The sequence below is a fragment of the Prionailurus bengalensis genome, chromosome B1 (genome assembly GCF_016509475.1).
Source record: "Prionailurus bengalensis isolate Pbe53 chromosome B1, Fcat_Pben_1.1_paternal_pri, whole genome shotgun sequence".
In the NCBI taxonomy this organism is placed as follows: domain Eukaryota; kingdom Metazoa; phylum Chordata; class Mammalia; order Carnivora; family Felidae; genus Prionailurus; species Prionailurus bengalensis.
Window position 1 is genome coordinate 28,929,290 of NC_057344.1, and position 16,268 is coordinate 28,945,557.

The following is a 16,268-nucleotide window of genomic DNA, read 5'->3' on the forward strand; positions in this document are numbered from 1 at the left end:
GGCTCTGCACTCACAATGTGGAGCCTGCTTGGGATTTCCTCTCCCTCTCTCTCTACCTCTCCCTGTCTCTGTCTCTCAAAATAAATAAACATTAAAAAAAAAATAAAACAAGAAAGTAATGAGTATATTCTGAGTATTCTGGCTGTGCTAGAGATCTCTCTGAAGTGAGTACTCATTGCACTTAACTTCTTTTGTACCCTAGAGGGAAAACATTCTCTTGAAGAAGGCTGCTTATTCTAGGCTAGAGTCTTTTAGCAGTGGGATCATTATCTATTCTCCTAATCTTTAATCTCCTCTCCCATCCATATTTTTCTCAATCTCAGTGGCCTTCCCCTAATAACCTTCTTCTTTTGAAACTGTTTGCCTGTGTGTGTGTGTGTGTGTGTGTGTGTGTGTCACACTGTGACATTTTATCTTTTGGACTGTATTGTCCTTTCATGATATCTTATGTAAATGTTCTCTTACCATCTTCCATGTTAATTCTGCCAGTGAAGGTCCCTTAGCCCAGACTGTTATCAAACTCCCCCCCACCCCCAGGGTTCCTCCTTGCTTCTTCTATACACAATTTTCAGATTCGCCATCTGAAAGTACATCCCTGAGTCTTGGCATTTCTCTCTGGTGCCTCCCTCTTTCCTGAGACTAAAGGCCAGAATCCTTAGCCTGACATCCAAGACTATCCAAGATTTTTGTATTTAATATGACGTGGTTTTTCTGAGAGCAAAGCAAAAAAGATTTTTGCATCCCATTTTCAATCCTTCAAGAACAGTATGGTAGCAGCCAACCACTGAGAGTCAGAATGCTTTCTGTAGATCATAGGCAAAGAGAAATTTTTCCCTTAATGAGCAATAATTAGATGGAGGGTAATTAAGACTTCAGAGTGTTGCCTTTTATTTCCATTTTATTCCCTTTAATTCTACCATTTTTTTTCTAGTCATTGAGCTAACATGTTTGTTAAATCCTGACTTTATTTGTTTTCTATAATCACGATACATTGAAATTGGGTAGACAAGCCTCTCATCTATCTAATTTAGTGATTAGATGAAGATAGATTTTTTTTCCCCTCCCAGAAATTGTTGTGAGGAAATAACAATGTTTAGTAAGCCACTTGGTGAAGTAATAAACCCCCCCTTTTTTTTTTGAACGAGAGAGAGATGAGGGCGAGAGAGAAAAAGAGTGCAAGTGGGGGAGGGTCAGTGGGAGAGGGAAAGAGAGAATCTTAAGCAGGCTGCATGCCCACTCCCAAAGCGGGACTCTAGATCTTACAACTGTGAGAACGTGACCCGAGCCAAAATAAAGAGTCAGAGGCATTGCTAACTGAGCCACTCAGGCACCCCAGTAATGAATCCTTTTGTAATAGAGATTTTTACACCTTTCATTCTTCTGCTGTATAAGTTCAAATTTTTGTGTATTTTTTACCTTTTTTTTAGTGTAGAAAGTGATACACAGTCTTAATATCGATGTGAACACTACTGATGCACATAAATTCCAGAGTACTTAGATCTTCCCATCTGATTCCTCACGTATCATCACTGTTGACGTCTGGGCACTTTATATATATACCCTTTATATATACCCTTCTGTTCTCTGACTGTGCTGTGCAGATGTGCACTGCCAGCTTTTGTTGTTAGCTTTGTGCAGAAATAGGTACACAGTATATCCATTATTTAGGCAATGTTCTCCTTTGATTTAAAGTGTCTTTCCTAAGATACATGTTAAAATCTGCAATTATTACAGATATATCTCTTTCTCCCTTTATTTAGTTCTGTCGATTTTTGTTTCATGTGTGTTAAAGCACTATTAATCGGTACATACACATTTAGGATTTTCATATCTTCAATAAATTGAAATGTTAAAGCTTTTTTTTTTTTTGGCGTTTATTTTCGAGAGAGAGAGAGAGAGAGAGAAAGCGCAGGTGGGGAAGGGGCAGAGAGAGAGGGAGACCCAGAATCTGAAGCAGGCTCCAGGCTCTGAGCTGTCAGCACAGAGCCTGACGCGGGACTTGAACCCATGAACTGCGAGATCACGACCGAAGGCATGATCATGACTGAGCCACCCAGGCTCCTCAATAAGTTGAAACTTTTATCATTCTTAGTAAAAAAGTGTCTTTGCTATCTTTCTGCATAATGTGAGGGCACATTAAACAAGGAGGGCACTTGTTGGGATGAGCACTGGGTGTGACATGTAGGTGAAGAATCACTAGAATCTACTCCTGAAATCATTATGGTACTATATGTTAATTAACTTAGATGTAAATTTTTAAAAAACTAATAAATTTTAAAAAAGGAAAAGAAATTGGGGCCCTAATGTGTAGGATATTTCAATATTCACATTTTGTTGAAGAAATTTTTCTTCTTTGAGAAATGTGTGGGTTTTTAAAAAGTGTTTGTTTATTTTTGAGAGAGAAAGCATGTGTGAATGAGCAGGGGAGGGGCAGAGAGAAAGAAGAATCCCAAGCAGAGAGAGTGGGAGAGAGAATGCCAAGCAGACTCTGTACTGTCCGTGCAGAACCTGATGTGGGGTTCGAATCCATGAGCCCTGAGATCATGACCTGGGTCAAAATCAAGAGTCACACACTTAAATGACTAAGCCACCAGGTGTCCCATACTTATTCGCTGTGAAGTTTTGTTACAGAAGCCCATTTGGTCGCTATCAAAAATTGCTTTGAGTAGATTATTCAGTAAAACTCTTGGGGTCAAATTACTACCTATTTTTTCTTCACTGTTTAAGCATGCAGTGACTTTTGCCATAGTCCTTCTTAAAGGATTTAGATCCACACGATCTTCTATTGTTTGCTTAGTTAGTTTCATAGTACGAATGTACATAATGATGAACATTAGGTGATTTTTTTACAATTATAGTTCTGCTGTGAATATTTGTGTCTATGTGTCTTTTGGTAAATGTGTAAATGTATTTGTAAAACAGAGTCCTGAAGTTGAAATTGTATCAAAATGTGTATGCATTAAAAAATAAATAAAACAGGCACTTGGGTGGCGCAGTTGGTTAAACATCTCTTGGTTTCAGTTCAGGTAGTGATCACACAGTTTTGTGAGTTCAAGCACCACATCTGGTTCTGTGCTGGCAGTGAGGAACCTGCTTGGGATTCTCTCTCCTTCTATCTCTGCCCCTCCCCTGCTGGTGCTGTCTCTGTCTCTCTCAAAATAAATAAACCAGTTTTTCCTAAATACAAAATAGCACATTCTTTTTCTTTTCTTTTCTTTTCTTTTTTTTAATTTTTTTTTCCAACGTTTACTTATTTTTGAGACAGAGAGAGACAGAGCATGAACGGGGGAGGGGCAGAGAGAGAGGGAGACACAGAATCGGAAACAGGCTCCAGGCTCTGAGCCATCAGCCCAGAGCCCGACGCGGGGCTCGAACTCACGGACCGCGAGATCGTGACCTGGCTGAAGTCGGACGCTTAACCGAGTGCGCCACCCAGGCGCCCCAAAATAGCACATTCTTTTTCTTAAGTCAGCATAAATGAATGTATTTATGTAAATGACTGTATTGAGAAATCAAACCTTTTCATTTTTAATAAATAAGCACAGGTTTCAGGGCACTCGGGTAGCTCAGTTGGTTAAGCGTCCGACTCTTGATTTCGGTTGAGATCATGATATCACTGTTCATGGGTTCAAGCCCGCATGGGGCTCTATGCTGATGGTGCAGAGGCTGCTTGAGATTCTCTGTCTCTCCTCTCTCTATGCCTCCCCCTGCAAAAAAGAAATAAATAAAAAAAAACTTAAAAAAAAAAAGCAGCACAGGTTTCTAAAACAGACTTTTGAACAGATGTTTTCTATAATAGTTACAGTCTCAAGATTACTAGTAAATACTTCTTTGAACTATAAAAATGATCTTTAATGTTATAAGAAGTTACTGCTTTTTTAGTAAACATACATAGAAACTCATTTTTTTGATCATGAGAGAATAGGAATAATGTAATATAAATTGTATCCATTCTCCTATGTAAATATTCACTTATCTTTCTCCTATAAATGAAGACTAATTTTTCACCTAGTGCTTTTGCATTTCTAAAAGTATGAAAATTGCGTTTCAGTAGTTTGTAAGCTTTTATCAAGGCTTTTACTTAAATAAATAAACTTGTCTCTTGTTTAAACAAAAAAATGAGTCAAAAGTGTTTGGGATTTAGTATAATTTATTTCCACATTTGACTTTCCACATTTTTATGGAGTTAAATATATCCTTTTTTCTATATGATTTCTCTTTTTTAGTGTTTTACTAAAAAAATTAAAAAATTAAAAATTAAATTAAAATTGAATTAAATTAAAATTTTAAAAAGAAAGGGGAAATTCAATAAGGCAAAACTCAAACTGGTTTTGGAAACTCAAACTGAAGCCTATATATTTATGTTTGTTCTCTTGGTTTTGTTTTTTTGTTTTGTTTTAGTTCCACCTGGGAATTTGAAGGTCCAACTATCATCTATTGTCCTTCCAGAAAAATGACAGAAGAAGTTACAGCTGAACTTAGGAAGGTGAAGTTAGCCTGTGGAACATACCATGCAGGCATGTGTGTTACTGCAAGGAGAGAGGTTCATCACAGGTTCATGAGAGATGAAATTCAGGTGTGAAGATCCATCATCATTACTGTCTATTCTTCCATGGATACAGATATTTGTCTAATATTTGCCATATCTTTATGGAATACTTTGTGTTGAGTTTAAAGAAGTCTCTCTCATAAAGAGAATTAATATATAATGTGTAAGATAGATATATGAACAAACTACTGCAGACTAGTCTTAATAGGAGCCTGCACATAGAGATTAGGTGCACAGAGGAGGGAACGCTAGTGTTAAGGTAGCTTGTACTCTGGGGATGGTCCATCCAGGAAGAAGCTATTTGAGTGGAGAGTGAATAGAAGTTTGTTGTATGCTAGGCCAGTAGGTGATGAGGGAAAGGGCATTGGTTATGGAATTCCAGGAAAAGGGACTAGCATGTGCAAAGGCACTGTGGTATGAGAGGGCCTGCTAGGTTCAGGAAATTGGGAGTATGAAATGGTTAGAGAGAAAGGGAGTGTGGAGTAGGAATGGTACAAGGTATAGGTGAAAAGGCAGGGATGAACTGTTAGAAGGTCGCAGGAAAACAGCTTAAGGGGTGGTTGGCCAGGTTATGGGTGGCCTTAAAACCTGCAGAGAGGCAGGCTGGGATTGATGTGATGTGCCTGTAGTTTTTCTAGACTACTTTAGCCTTAGAGTTTTTTATTTAACTTTTCATTTAAATTTTAATTCATTTTTTAATAGTTAAAACAAATTAAAGTAGAATAATTCTTGTTGAAGTTGATGTGAGGGAGAAAGTGTTCCAAGAGTCTTCCAGTCTCCCAGGACAGTCCATGTGGCAGAGCTCCGCAAAATAGAGTTTGAAAGCCATCATGAAGACGACTCTGTGTTTTTGAGCAAGATAATACTATTCTAGAAACATTGGATTAGCAACCCTAAGAAGGATTGATTTGAAGGAGAAAAACAAAGTTAAATGGGTATCAGTGACCTTACTGTGAAGTGCTCCAACTGAGCTTCCTGTAGCGATTGGAATCCTAGTTTAATGGGTGTTTTGCAGAATATTTAGGAAGATTTAGATACAAACCACGTTGGTAGGTTTAAATCAACAGCTTCACGCCATCAACATCATACCCAAGGTCTGTCACTGTAAGCCTGTGGACTAGCTCTCCTCTCAAGAGAGGAACTTAACTTCTTTGCATTTTCGGCTCAGTTGGTCTTCCATTTCCCCTCTGCCTAGCTCTGTAGGTGTTGTTCAGACAACCTACCTCAAGTATGGTTCATATGTACTGTCTGTGAAGCTCACTGTGCGTTGTCATGCTGTAACACATTCCTGCCCTAAAAGCACTTATTCTCTTTCTTCCTCTTCTTTCCAAAGGTAGTAACAGCTATCACAGCTGCTTAGAGTTCCGGAAATTCTTACATGTGTATACTTTTATTCTATTATCTCAGGAATTTGAAAGTTACCAGATAAAATTTATTGGCTGCTGCTTACTGAATCTTAACAATTGATGTTTGAGCCATTAACTAATCAATGATTTCTTTCATCTTGTTTTATTATTAGTCATTTAGGTAGAAACATCTACAGATATGAGAGATTGCAAACTTTACCTGTTAGGTTGTGATGGGAAGCTATATTGGATGCATCTGGTTTCCAGTGAAACCTGTGTTCACTGAAACATTAATACTTTGAAATATGGCTTTAAAAACTTCACAGTGATCACTAATTATACTTAATATCTAGAAAGGTCTATGTATGTATGTGCCACTATATATTCCCTCTCTATGGCAGGATGTCAAAAAGTTTTATCCACATTATGAAAATTAATAAATTAATATTGATGGTGTCACCCTAGGCTGACATCAGGAGTTCTGCTGTATACGACAACTATTTAATAAATAATTCAGAAGCTTCACATTTGCATTGAGAGTTCTCAAACACCTTCTCAAGATGATGAAAATACATTTCCTCATCTATATAGAATAGTCTGATGCTCTTAGAATTGATTACCTTCCATTGAATATTCATTGAGTGCCTACTGAATGCATACATGTACAGAATTCTGGATGTTCCTTCTCCTCTCTTTCTGAAGTTGATTTATACTTTGGTGTGGACCTAAAAGTACAGCTGACCACCCAGCTCACTACCTTAGCTCTTAATGCCTTAGATTGATTGATGCTTAGAATCTTAGTATTTTTCTATTTTATAATTTTAGAGAAATGTTTTTCTTTCCCATTATTCTTAACCATATCTAACCTCATTCAGATGTAAATTTGCATTTTTAGTTTGTGACCATTCGTTCTTACTCTTAGTCCTAATTTTTAGTTTCAGGTCCTTTCATATTTTATTTGCCTTTTCAAGGTGACTTGAATTCCTTTTCTTTCTGGGATGAGGCTGTGAATAAATTATTTGATAAAATATCTGTATTTTCACCTGAGCGTTTATGATATTTTGAAAATCATGCCTATAGAATAGGGTGATCTCATCTGAAAAGAGTATCATAAAGGGGCACCTGGCTGGCTCAGTAGGTAGAGTATGTGGTTCTTTTTTTTTTTTTTAAGTTTTAGTTATTTATTTTGAGAAAAAGAGAGAGGATGAGCAGGGGGAGGGCAGAGAGGGAGAGAGAGAGAACCTCAAGCGACCTCTGAATTGTTGGTTTGGAGCCTGACAGAGGGCTAGAACCCACAAACCGTGAGATCATGACCTGAGCCGAAATCAAGAGTTGGACACTTAACCGATTGAACCACCCAGGTACGTGGAACATGTGGTTCTTGATCTCAGGGTTGTGGACTTGAGCTCTAAGTTGAGTATAGAAATTAGTTAAAGATAAAATCTTAATAACAAAACAGTATCATATGATGAAAATTAGATCTTCAGAGTTCTCACCGCACACACACACACACACACACACACACACACAAACACACACACACACGCAAATAGTAACTATGCGAGGTAATGGATGTTGTAAGTAATTTTATTGTGATAATCATTTTACAGTGTGTATATAAAATTATCACATGCATCTTACATAATGGTATATATCAATTATATCCCAATAAAGCTGAAAAAATTTGACTCAGAAATACAGTTTAAAAAACCCTTAAAATTATGTTGCTTATTTACTCTCAAATATAACAAAATAGCCCAGTCTTTTCACTCAAAGCTTTTTCTTTCTTTCTTTCTTTTTTTAAGATTTTATTTTTATTATCTCTATACCCAACATGGAGGCTTGAACTCACAACCTTGAGATAGAGTCTCATGCTCCACTGACTGAGCCCACCAGGCACCCCTCAAAGCTTTTTCTTTTTTTATAAATATTTTTTTTCAACGTTTATTTATTTTTCGGACAGAGAGAGACAGAGCATGAACGGGGGAGGGGCAGAGAGAGAGGGAGACACAGAATCGGAAACAGGCTCCAGGCTCCGAGCCATCAGCCCAGAGCCTGACGCGGGGCTCGAACTCCCGGACTGCGAGATCGTGACCTGGCTGAAGTCGGACGCTTAACCGACTGCGCCACCCAGGCGCCCCTCAAAGCTTTTTCTTAATAAATTTCTATCCCTATCTTTTTCTTTAATCTTTCTTATACTTCCTTTTATCTGTTTCTTTCTCCTTTCCTTCCCTCCTTCCTCCCTTTCTTCCCTCCTTCCTTTCTTCCTTTCCTTCCTTCCTTCCTTCCTTCCTTCCTTCCTTCCACTTTTGGTCCATCTTAATACATTTTTTTTTTTAATAGCACTTTAATTTACGTTGGTTACACACACAGTTTAAAGAACCAGCTGGTTCTATAGTGCTAACAATGAGAACAGTAGCCTCTCACTCTCCTTCCCCACTTCTGTTTCCTATTCTTGTCTCTTTTAGTTTAATCTTTTGGTGTTTACCCCTAGATCTTGCAATGATTGCTTTTACTGTTACTACTTAGTTTCTTATTTATTAGATTTAGGCATTGCCACTGACTTCCTATTATGAGGAATGAAAGTTTAGCTTCCTTTCACACCCCTTCCTGCCCTTCTCCTCACTCCATTTATGTATTTCTAACCCACTTTCCTCCCAACATTAACAATTTGGTTAGATCAGTATATATATGTATATATGTTTAAATATTATATATTTACGTAATTATTTCTCTGCAAATGCTTTTATTTCTAAGCCATGTAGTATATAGTTACTTTTCTTGTACATCTTCTTTTGTTGCTAATACTTTAAAATTTTTTGGTTATTTTTGTGTTCTCACTAATTCTTCCCTAGAATTTCCCCCAATCATGTAAATCTTATTTCAGTATGCTCATACATATTAGATATCTACTAATTTTATCTTTTTAAAGATGCAAAGATAAATTCATGTTTCATTTTACCATCTTTAGTGAGAAGTTTTCTTTCCATCTTATAATAATGCTAAAAATATTAAGATAATGTGCAATCAGGTAAGGACTCTTGAAACGTCATAATAACAAAGACTCAATATAATAAGTACTTTAAGAGTCTGTTGTGTGTCTTGTACTCATAGGTGTTCAGAGAGACCACTTTATTTGCTACTTAAGTGAGGAATTAGAAATCCTGTTTTATGGTTGCCAGTCCCTGATTTATAAATTGTACAGATGATCTTTTAACCTGTGATTTTGAAATTATATGAAGTTCAGTTCCATGCCAGGGACTTTAGTTAATGAACTAATTAATTACTTTTACCACAAGGTAAAGATGTAAGTCTTTGGTTCTGCTACATATTTGTCAAACTACATTGTTGTTTATTCCTAGTGTGTCGTGGCTACCATAGCTTTTGGCATGGGCATTAATAAAGCTGACATTCGCAAGGTCATTCATTATGGCGCTCCTAAGGAAATGGAATCCTATTACCAGGAGATTGGGAGAGCCGGCCGTGATGGACTTCAGAGTTCTTGTCATGTACTCTGGGCTCCAGTAGACATTCAGTCAAACAGGTAAAAACATTTCTTGCTTTCACCCTTGCGGATTTCTTTCTTTCCACATAAGCCTTGAAAGTATTTGTAGCAGCATCCAGACTTTCAAGTAATGTGTTAGGTGCATTTGAAACCAAACCCAAACAAGACATCTCAAGAACATTTGTGGTAAGTGTTGCCACCCCAAGGAGATGACCTGATGTCAGCTCTACCTCATTTAGTGTGAGGAATTAACTAAATGGGGACTATACTGGGAATGGAACATAGATCGTATGGGTGCTTTCCTAATCGTGCACGGACAAACTATTTTCTGTCTCCCCAGGTCCTCTCAAGTTTGATATGTGTTCAGCCATAGTTTCTTCAGATACCGTGTATTTTGTTATTGGTTCTTTCTTCCCATGCTACAGTGGTACTTATTCCAAGAGACTTTTTACCAATTCCTGTTTGTCTCTCCTTACCATCTGTTTCTTTTGTTCTATGAAAGCATGCCAGCTCTCATTGACTGTGTGTGAATAATCATGTTGCACTGTACCCATTCACTGTACTGATTGACTACCATGAAAAAAATGAAAGAGTTCAGTGTTCAAATGTAAGAAAACTTAGACACAAAGCAAATCTTCGTTGGCATGTAAATTCTATGAGATTTATATAGGAAAGGAAAACTTCATCTTGCAAAAATTTTAGGGGCAGCAGTTAGCACCTGATTCCCTCTTCCAGAGGGGCGATAAAACCTCAGGAAAAAAACTTATATATGGTAACTGATGGGGCTGTTAAGATGAGGTATTTTCAGGGCACCTGGGTGGCGCAGTCGGTTAAGCGTCGGACTTCAGCCAGGTCACGATCTCGCGGTCCGTGAGTTCGAGCCCCGCGTCAGGCTCCGCGTCAGGCTCTGGGCTGATGGCTCAGAGCCTGGAGCCTGTTTCCGATTCTGTGTCTCCCTCTCTCTCTGCCCCTCCCCCATTCATGCTCTGTCTCTCTGTCCCAAAAATAAATAAACGTTGAAAAAAAAATTAAAAAAAAAATTAAAAATTAAAAAAAAAAGATGAGGTATTTTCAAAATGCACCTCCATGTAGCTGAATAAATCGAGCTCTTGAATGGACATATTAGCTCATGTTATTAAAATGATAAGAGTGCCTATCCAATCCTGTTTTTATTTCATTCATCATTCAGCAGTGCTGTGTTTTGAGAGCCCACTATGTTCTAAGCATTATGCTCTGTGCTGGGGATACAGTGATAAATAAATGAAAACAGATATGGTTCCTGTTTTCATGGGGCTTGGAGTATAATGGAAATGGAAGATGTTAATCGCAGAATCACACAAGTATGAATACATAGGGTTCATTTTCTGTTCTGCATTTGTGTTTGAAAATTCCAATAGTGGAAAGATTATTTATTTATTTATTTATTTTTTATTAAAAAAAATTTTAACGTTTATTTTTGAGAGAGACAGAGAGACAGAACTGAACTGGGAGGGGGCAGAGAGAGGGAGACACAGAATCTGAAACAGGTTCTAGGCTCTAAGCTGTCAGCACAGAGCCTGACGTGGGGCTCAAAATCACGATCTGTGAGATCATGACCTGAGTGAAGTCAGTCGCCCAACCGACTGAGCCACCCAGGCTCCCTGAAAGATTTTTTAAAAGAGATCATGCAAATCCGTGTAAGATTGCAGCTGTGTTAAGTACAGGGAAGGAAAGTTACATTGAGTAGTGTGTAATAGGGTGTGTATTTACCAAAAAGGTCAGGTAAGACTTCTTTCAAGAGGTGGTAGGGTAAGTTGATCTGAAAGAAGAATAGAGATTCATTAGGTAAACGTGTTTGATATAAATTTTAAGCTTATCATTTTAAGAGTAGTGGTAGCTTTTGTTTCTTAACACAGTCAATAAAACCATCCCCTTAAACAGAACATTACTGTTTTTCTCTTGACTGTTGTCTATGTAAACCTTTTTATAAACTAAAATAATCGGTATAGAGTATAGCTCTGCATGATACTATTAAATTTGGGATTGTATCAAGCGTATGCTGATTCCTGCCAATTCTGATTTATTTGTACATTGTGATAAAAGGTGCTGAATACTTAACAGCCCGAGTTTTATATTATGACTTTACAGGTTCATTAGTAGATATAGTTCCTGTTTATCTGAGTCTCAAAAGATATATTAAATGGTTATCTCATTAAGATTTCACAGGAAGTAACAGTGATTACTAATCAAATAACGGTGCCAGAAAACCCATGCTTGAATCTTGAGTGTAGACAGGTTGTTTTTTGCAGCCATCCTATGGGAAATAAATCTGTAGGATTTAGGACAGATCTGTGTCATCCTTGTGACAAACCTCTTCTTTAGAAAACACAAAGTTTGAGAATAAATAGAGTTGCTGGTTCTCACTGAAAAGGTTACTGTAATTTATAAAGTTTAATCTCAATTTAATAGATCTTCCAACTGGTTACATCTGATTTCTATTTACGGTATTGCTTTTAGAATCTTTCTCTTTTTTCAACTTATTTTTATTATGTGGAATATTGTGCTTTATTTTAATAGTCTTATAAGAAGAATAACTATTAACTGAATTTGCTTTTAGACGGTTATAATTTCATGTTTGTAGATTTGTTACTGACACTGATGACAAAAAGTAGGTAAATGTAGGTCATTTAAACCAAATGTAAGGGACTCTGTAGTACTTAAAAGTGTAGGCATTGTTTTCTTTGTTCTTTCTGAGGAGAAGGAAGTGAGAAACAAAGCAAAAAAAGGAGCTACAGTTGATCCTTGAACAACTTGAGGGTTAGGGCTGCCCATTCCCCAGGCAGTTGAAAATCTGCATATAACTTTGACTCTCCCAGTAGCCTACTTGTTAACCGGAAGTGTTAGGGATAACATAAACAGTTGATTAGCACTTATTTTGTGTGTTAAATCTATTATATACTATACTCTTACCATAAATAATCTAAAGAAAATAAAGTATATTTTAAAAAATCATAAGAGAAAATACATTTACAGTACCATACTGTATTTATTAAAAAAACTTCACATGTAAGTGGACCCATGCAGTTTAAACTCGGGTTGTTCAATGGTCACCTATAATTTTTAGTCCATGAGCTAGGAAGAATGAGATTAGTAAGAACTGGAGTTAATAGAAGGGACTTTTAGGTAAATTATGTGGGAAGTCATGGTGGTTGGTGGTGTTAAATCATAAAAATGTTTTTGAATAAGAGATCATTTGGGTGTTCAAACTTTCCAGAACTCACTTAACTGGATTTCCTGTTGGTGTAATCTTTGAGAATTGTGCAGAGGTGTTTTTATCTGTCAGAAGGTTGAATAGTCATAATATTAGTGAGGTCTGTTTTGATGAGGATCAGGATTATGAATTAGATCTTATATGTAAATATTTTCTTTTGAAATATCTGAAATGTATTCAATTCGGACTTCTGTTTATTATTATTATTATTATTATTATGACACTTATGTTTATTCTTCAAAGAATTCTTGGAAAGACATGCCAAGGGAGATTGTCATCTTCTGATATCTGATATTCATGGGGTTTCTTCAAAGAAGACTAGAATTAACAGAGTCATGATGAGTCACAGCAGCATTAACTTTTTAAAAACAAAGATGTCTTGGGACCCTTGGGTGGCTCAGTAGGTTGAAGTCCAACTAACTTCAGCTTAGGTCATGATCTCACAGTTTGTGAGTTTGAGCCCTGCATCGGGCTCTCAGTGGAGCCCGCTTGTCCCCCCCTCTCTCTCTGCACCTCCCCCACTCACTCTCTATCTCTCTCAAAAATAAATAAACATTTAAAAAAAATACGTCTTTAGCATTTCTTTTTTTTTGTAACTTGTTTTATTTTTTATTTTTTTAAATTTACATCCAAATTAGTTAGCATATAGTGCAACAAATGATTTCAGGAGTAGATTCCTTTGTGCCCCTTACCCATTTAGCCCATCCCCCCTCCCATAACCCCTCCCGTAACCCTCAGTTTGTTCTCCATATTTATGAGTCTCTTCTGTTTTGTCCCCCTCCCTGTTTTTATATTATTTTTGTTTCCCTTCCCTTATGTTCATCTGTTTTGTCTCTTAAAGTCTTCATATGAGTGAAGTCATGTGATTTTTGTCTTTCTCTGACTAATTTCACTTAGCATAATACCCTCCAGTTCCATCCACATAGTTGCAAATGGCAAGATTTCATTCTTTTTGATTGCTGAGTAATACTCCATTGTATATATACACTACATCTTGTTTATCCATTCATCCATCGATGGACATTTGGGTTCTTTCCATACTTTGGCTGTTGTTGATAGTGCTGCTATAAACATGGGGGTGCATGTGTCCCTTCGAAACAGCACACCTGTATCCCTTGGATAAATGCCTAGTAGTGCAATTGCTGGGTCATAGGGTAGTTCTATTTTTAGTGTTTTGAGGAACCTCCATACTGTTTTCCAGATTGGCTGCACCAGCCTGCATTCCCACCAGCAGTACAAAAGAGATCCTCTTTTTCCACATCCTCACCAACATCTGTTGTTGCTGAGTTGCTAATGTAACCCATTCTGACAGGTGTAAGGTGGTATCTCATTGTGGTTTTGATTTGTATTTCCCTGATGATGAGTGATGTTGAGCATTTTTTCATGTGTCAGTTGGCCATCTGGATGTCTTCTTTGGAGAAGTGTCTATTCATGTCTTTTGCCCATTTCTTCACTGGATTCTTTGTTTTTTGGGTGTTGAGTTTGATAAGTTCTTTATAGATTTTGGATACTAACCCTTTATCTGATATGTCATTTGCAAATATCTTCTCCCATTCTGTCGGTTGCCTTTTAGTTTTGCTGATTGTTTCCTTCACTGTGCAGAAGCTTTTTATTTGGATGAGGTCCCAGTAGTTTATTTTTGCTTTTGTTTCCCTTGCTTCCGGAGACGTGTTGAGTAAGAAGTTCCTGTGGCCAAGATCAAAGAGGTTTTTGCCTGCTTTCTCCTCGAGGATTTTGATGGCTTCCTGTCTTTCATTGAGGTCTTTCATCCATTTTGAGTTTATTTTTGTGTATGGTGTCAGAAAGTGGCCCAGGTTCATTCTTCTGCATGTCGCTGTCCAGTTTTCCCAGCACCACTTGCTGAAGAGATGTCTTTATTCCATTGGATATTCTTTCCTGCTTTGTCAGAGATTAATTGGCCATATGTTTGTGGGTCCATTTCTGGGTTCTCTATTCTGTTCCGTTGATCTGAGTGTCTTTTCTTGTGCCATGTCTTTACCATTTCTAACAATTTTAAATAAGTTCAGTATTATGGAAAAGATCAATTGTAATTGTTTGAAAGAGGAACTTAATTCTGATGTTTTATTGGTGTCCCATAATAGCCTATAGTACAGAGATAGTTTTAGGAGGATGGGAAGTCCTCTGAAGAGTAAATAGGGATGAACGCTCATATTTGGATCATGAGCCTCTTTCAGTATTGCTTACATAGGTGTTTTTAGTTTCTCATATAAAATAAATAAAAATAATAACTTTTTACTGGGAAAATGTAAAATTCATGTATAGTGGAAAAATTACCAAAAATCATGTAGCATATAAATCAAAATGAAAAACTTTAGGGTTTATAGTAATTTTTCAAAGGCAGCTAAAAAATTGAATCTTAGGCATAGGCATAGAATTCTTTTAAAAGTAATTTTCATAAAAGTCAGAAAAATGCTTGCTTCTCGTGTCGGTATTGACTGGCAAGGGACACAATAACTTTCCGGGATGATGCAATTTTTTTTTTTTTTTATCTTGATGGAGGTGTGGGTTCTATAGGTTATGAAAAATAACAATAAATTTAAAAGTAAGAAAATCACTGATGCAATTTTATTTATTAACTTGTAATATTTGTAATTGACAGAAACCTCCTTACTCAGATACCCAGTGAAAAGTTTCGATTATATAAACTAAATATGGTGGCAAAGATGGAAAACTATCTTCTTTCCAGAAGATGTAGGCGACAGTATGTATTATTTTTCCTATACTAATTAGTAACAGATTTATGAATGGTGCTCCTTTAAGAAAAAGTTTTGCAAAGTAATTAGAAATATTTAGAAATAGTATTTTGTTGATGTTATGTATGTGCTGTTTTTTAAGGCAACTTTCTTTGTGCTTCAGTAAACTGAAGCCAGATAATGAGATCTCAGGTGAATCAATTAGTAATGATTTCACCTCATTATTTTCAGCAATAGTTTTAATATATATGGTTTTGTTCTTTTATTTAATTTTAAATTTTCTCTTGGGTAGAATCATCTTGTCTCATTTTGAAGACAAACAACTACGAAAGGCCTCTGTGGGTATTATGGAAACTGAAAAATGCTGTGATAATTGCAGGTCCAGGTAAAGATTTTTTCTTCTACGTAGACTTTCTAAAAGTCTTTTTCTTCCCTTTCAAATAATTTTCAATTGAGTTTTCATTGAATGATATGCATTGTAGTTTTTAAAAAACAAAATCTTTATTTAAATAGAAGACAAAGCAAACAATATTATTTTACTTTATAAATAGGCAAACCAATAAAATGATGGATCTAAATCTATCAGTAATTATATTAAATGTAAATGGTCCAAAGGTACCATTTAAAGGTAGACATTGTTAGAATTGACTTAAAAATATGACCCAACTAGGGGCTCTGGGCTGGTTCAGTTGGAAGAGCTTGGGGTCATGAGTTTGAGCCCACAATGGGTGTAGAGGTTACTTAAAAATGTATGGGGCCCCTGGGTGGCTCAGTTGGTTAAGCGTCCAACTCTTGACTTTAGCTGAAAAGTTCCTGGGATTGAGTCCCACGTTGGGCTCTGTGCTGAGAATGTGGAGCCTGCTTGGGATTCTCTCCCTTCCTCACTCTCTGCCCCTCCCCCACT

General features: G+C 36.8%; 1 protein-coding gene across 4 annotated transcripts in view; it reads left to right on the plus strand.

The window, feature by feature from the left end:
• WRN (WRN RecQ like helicase) overlaps positions 1 to 16,268 on the plus strand; it is a 152,532-nt gene that overhangs the window by 90,060 nt on the left and 46,204 nt on the right. For all 4 annotated transcript variants that reach the window (XM_043561003.1, XM_043561014.1, XM_043561032.1 and 1 more), the window contains exons 19-22: positions 4,402 to 4,576; positions 9,258 to 9,439; positions 15,271 to 15,372; positions 15,657 to 15,749. In XM_043561003.1, the coding sequence (XP_043416938.1) occupies positions 4,402 to 4,576; positions 9,258 to 9,439; positions 15,271 to 15,372; positions 15,657 to 15,749 (552 nt within the window). The remainder of the gene's footprint in view (positions 1 to 4,401; positions 4,577 to 9,257; positions 9,440 to 15,270; positions 15,373 to 15,656; positions 15,750 to 16,268) is intronic.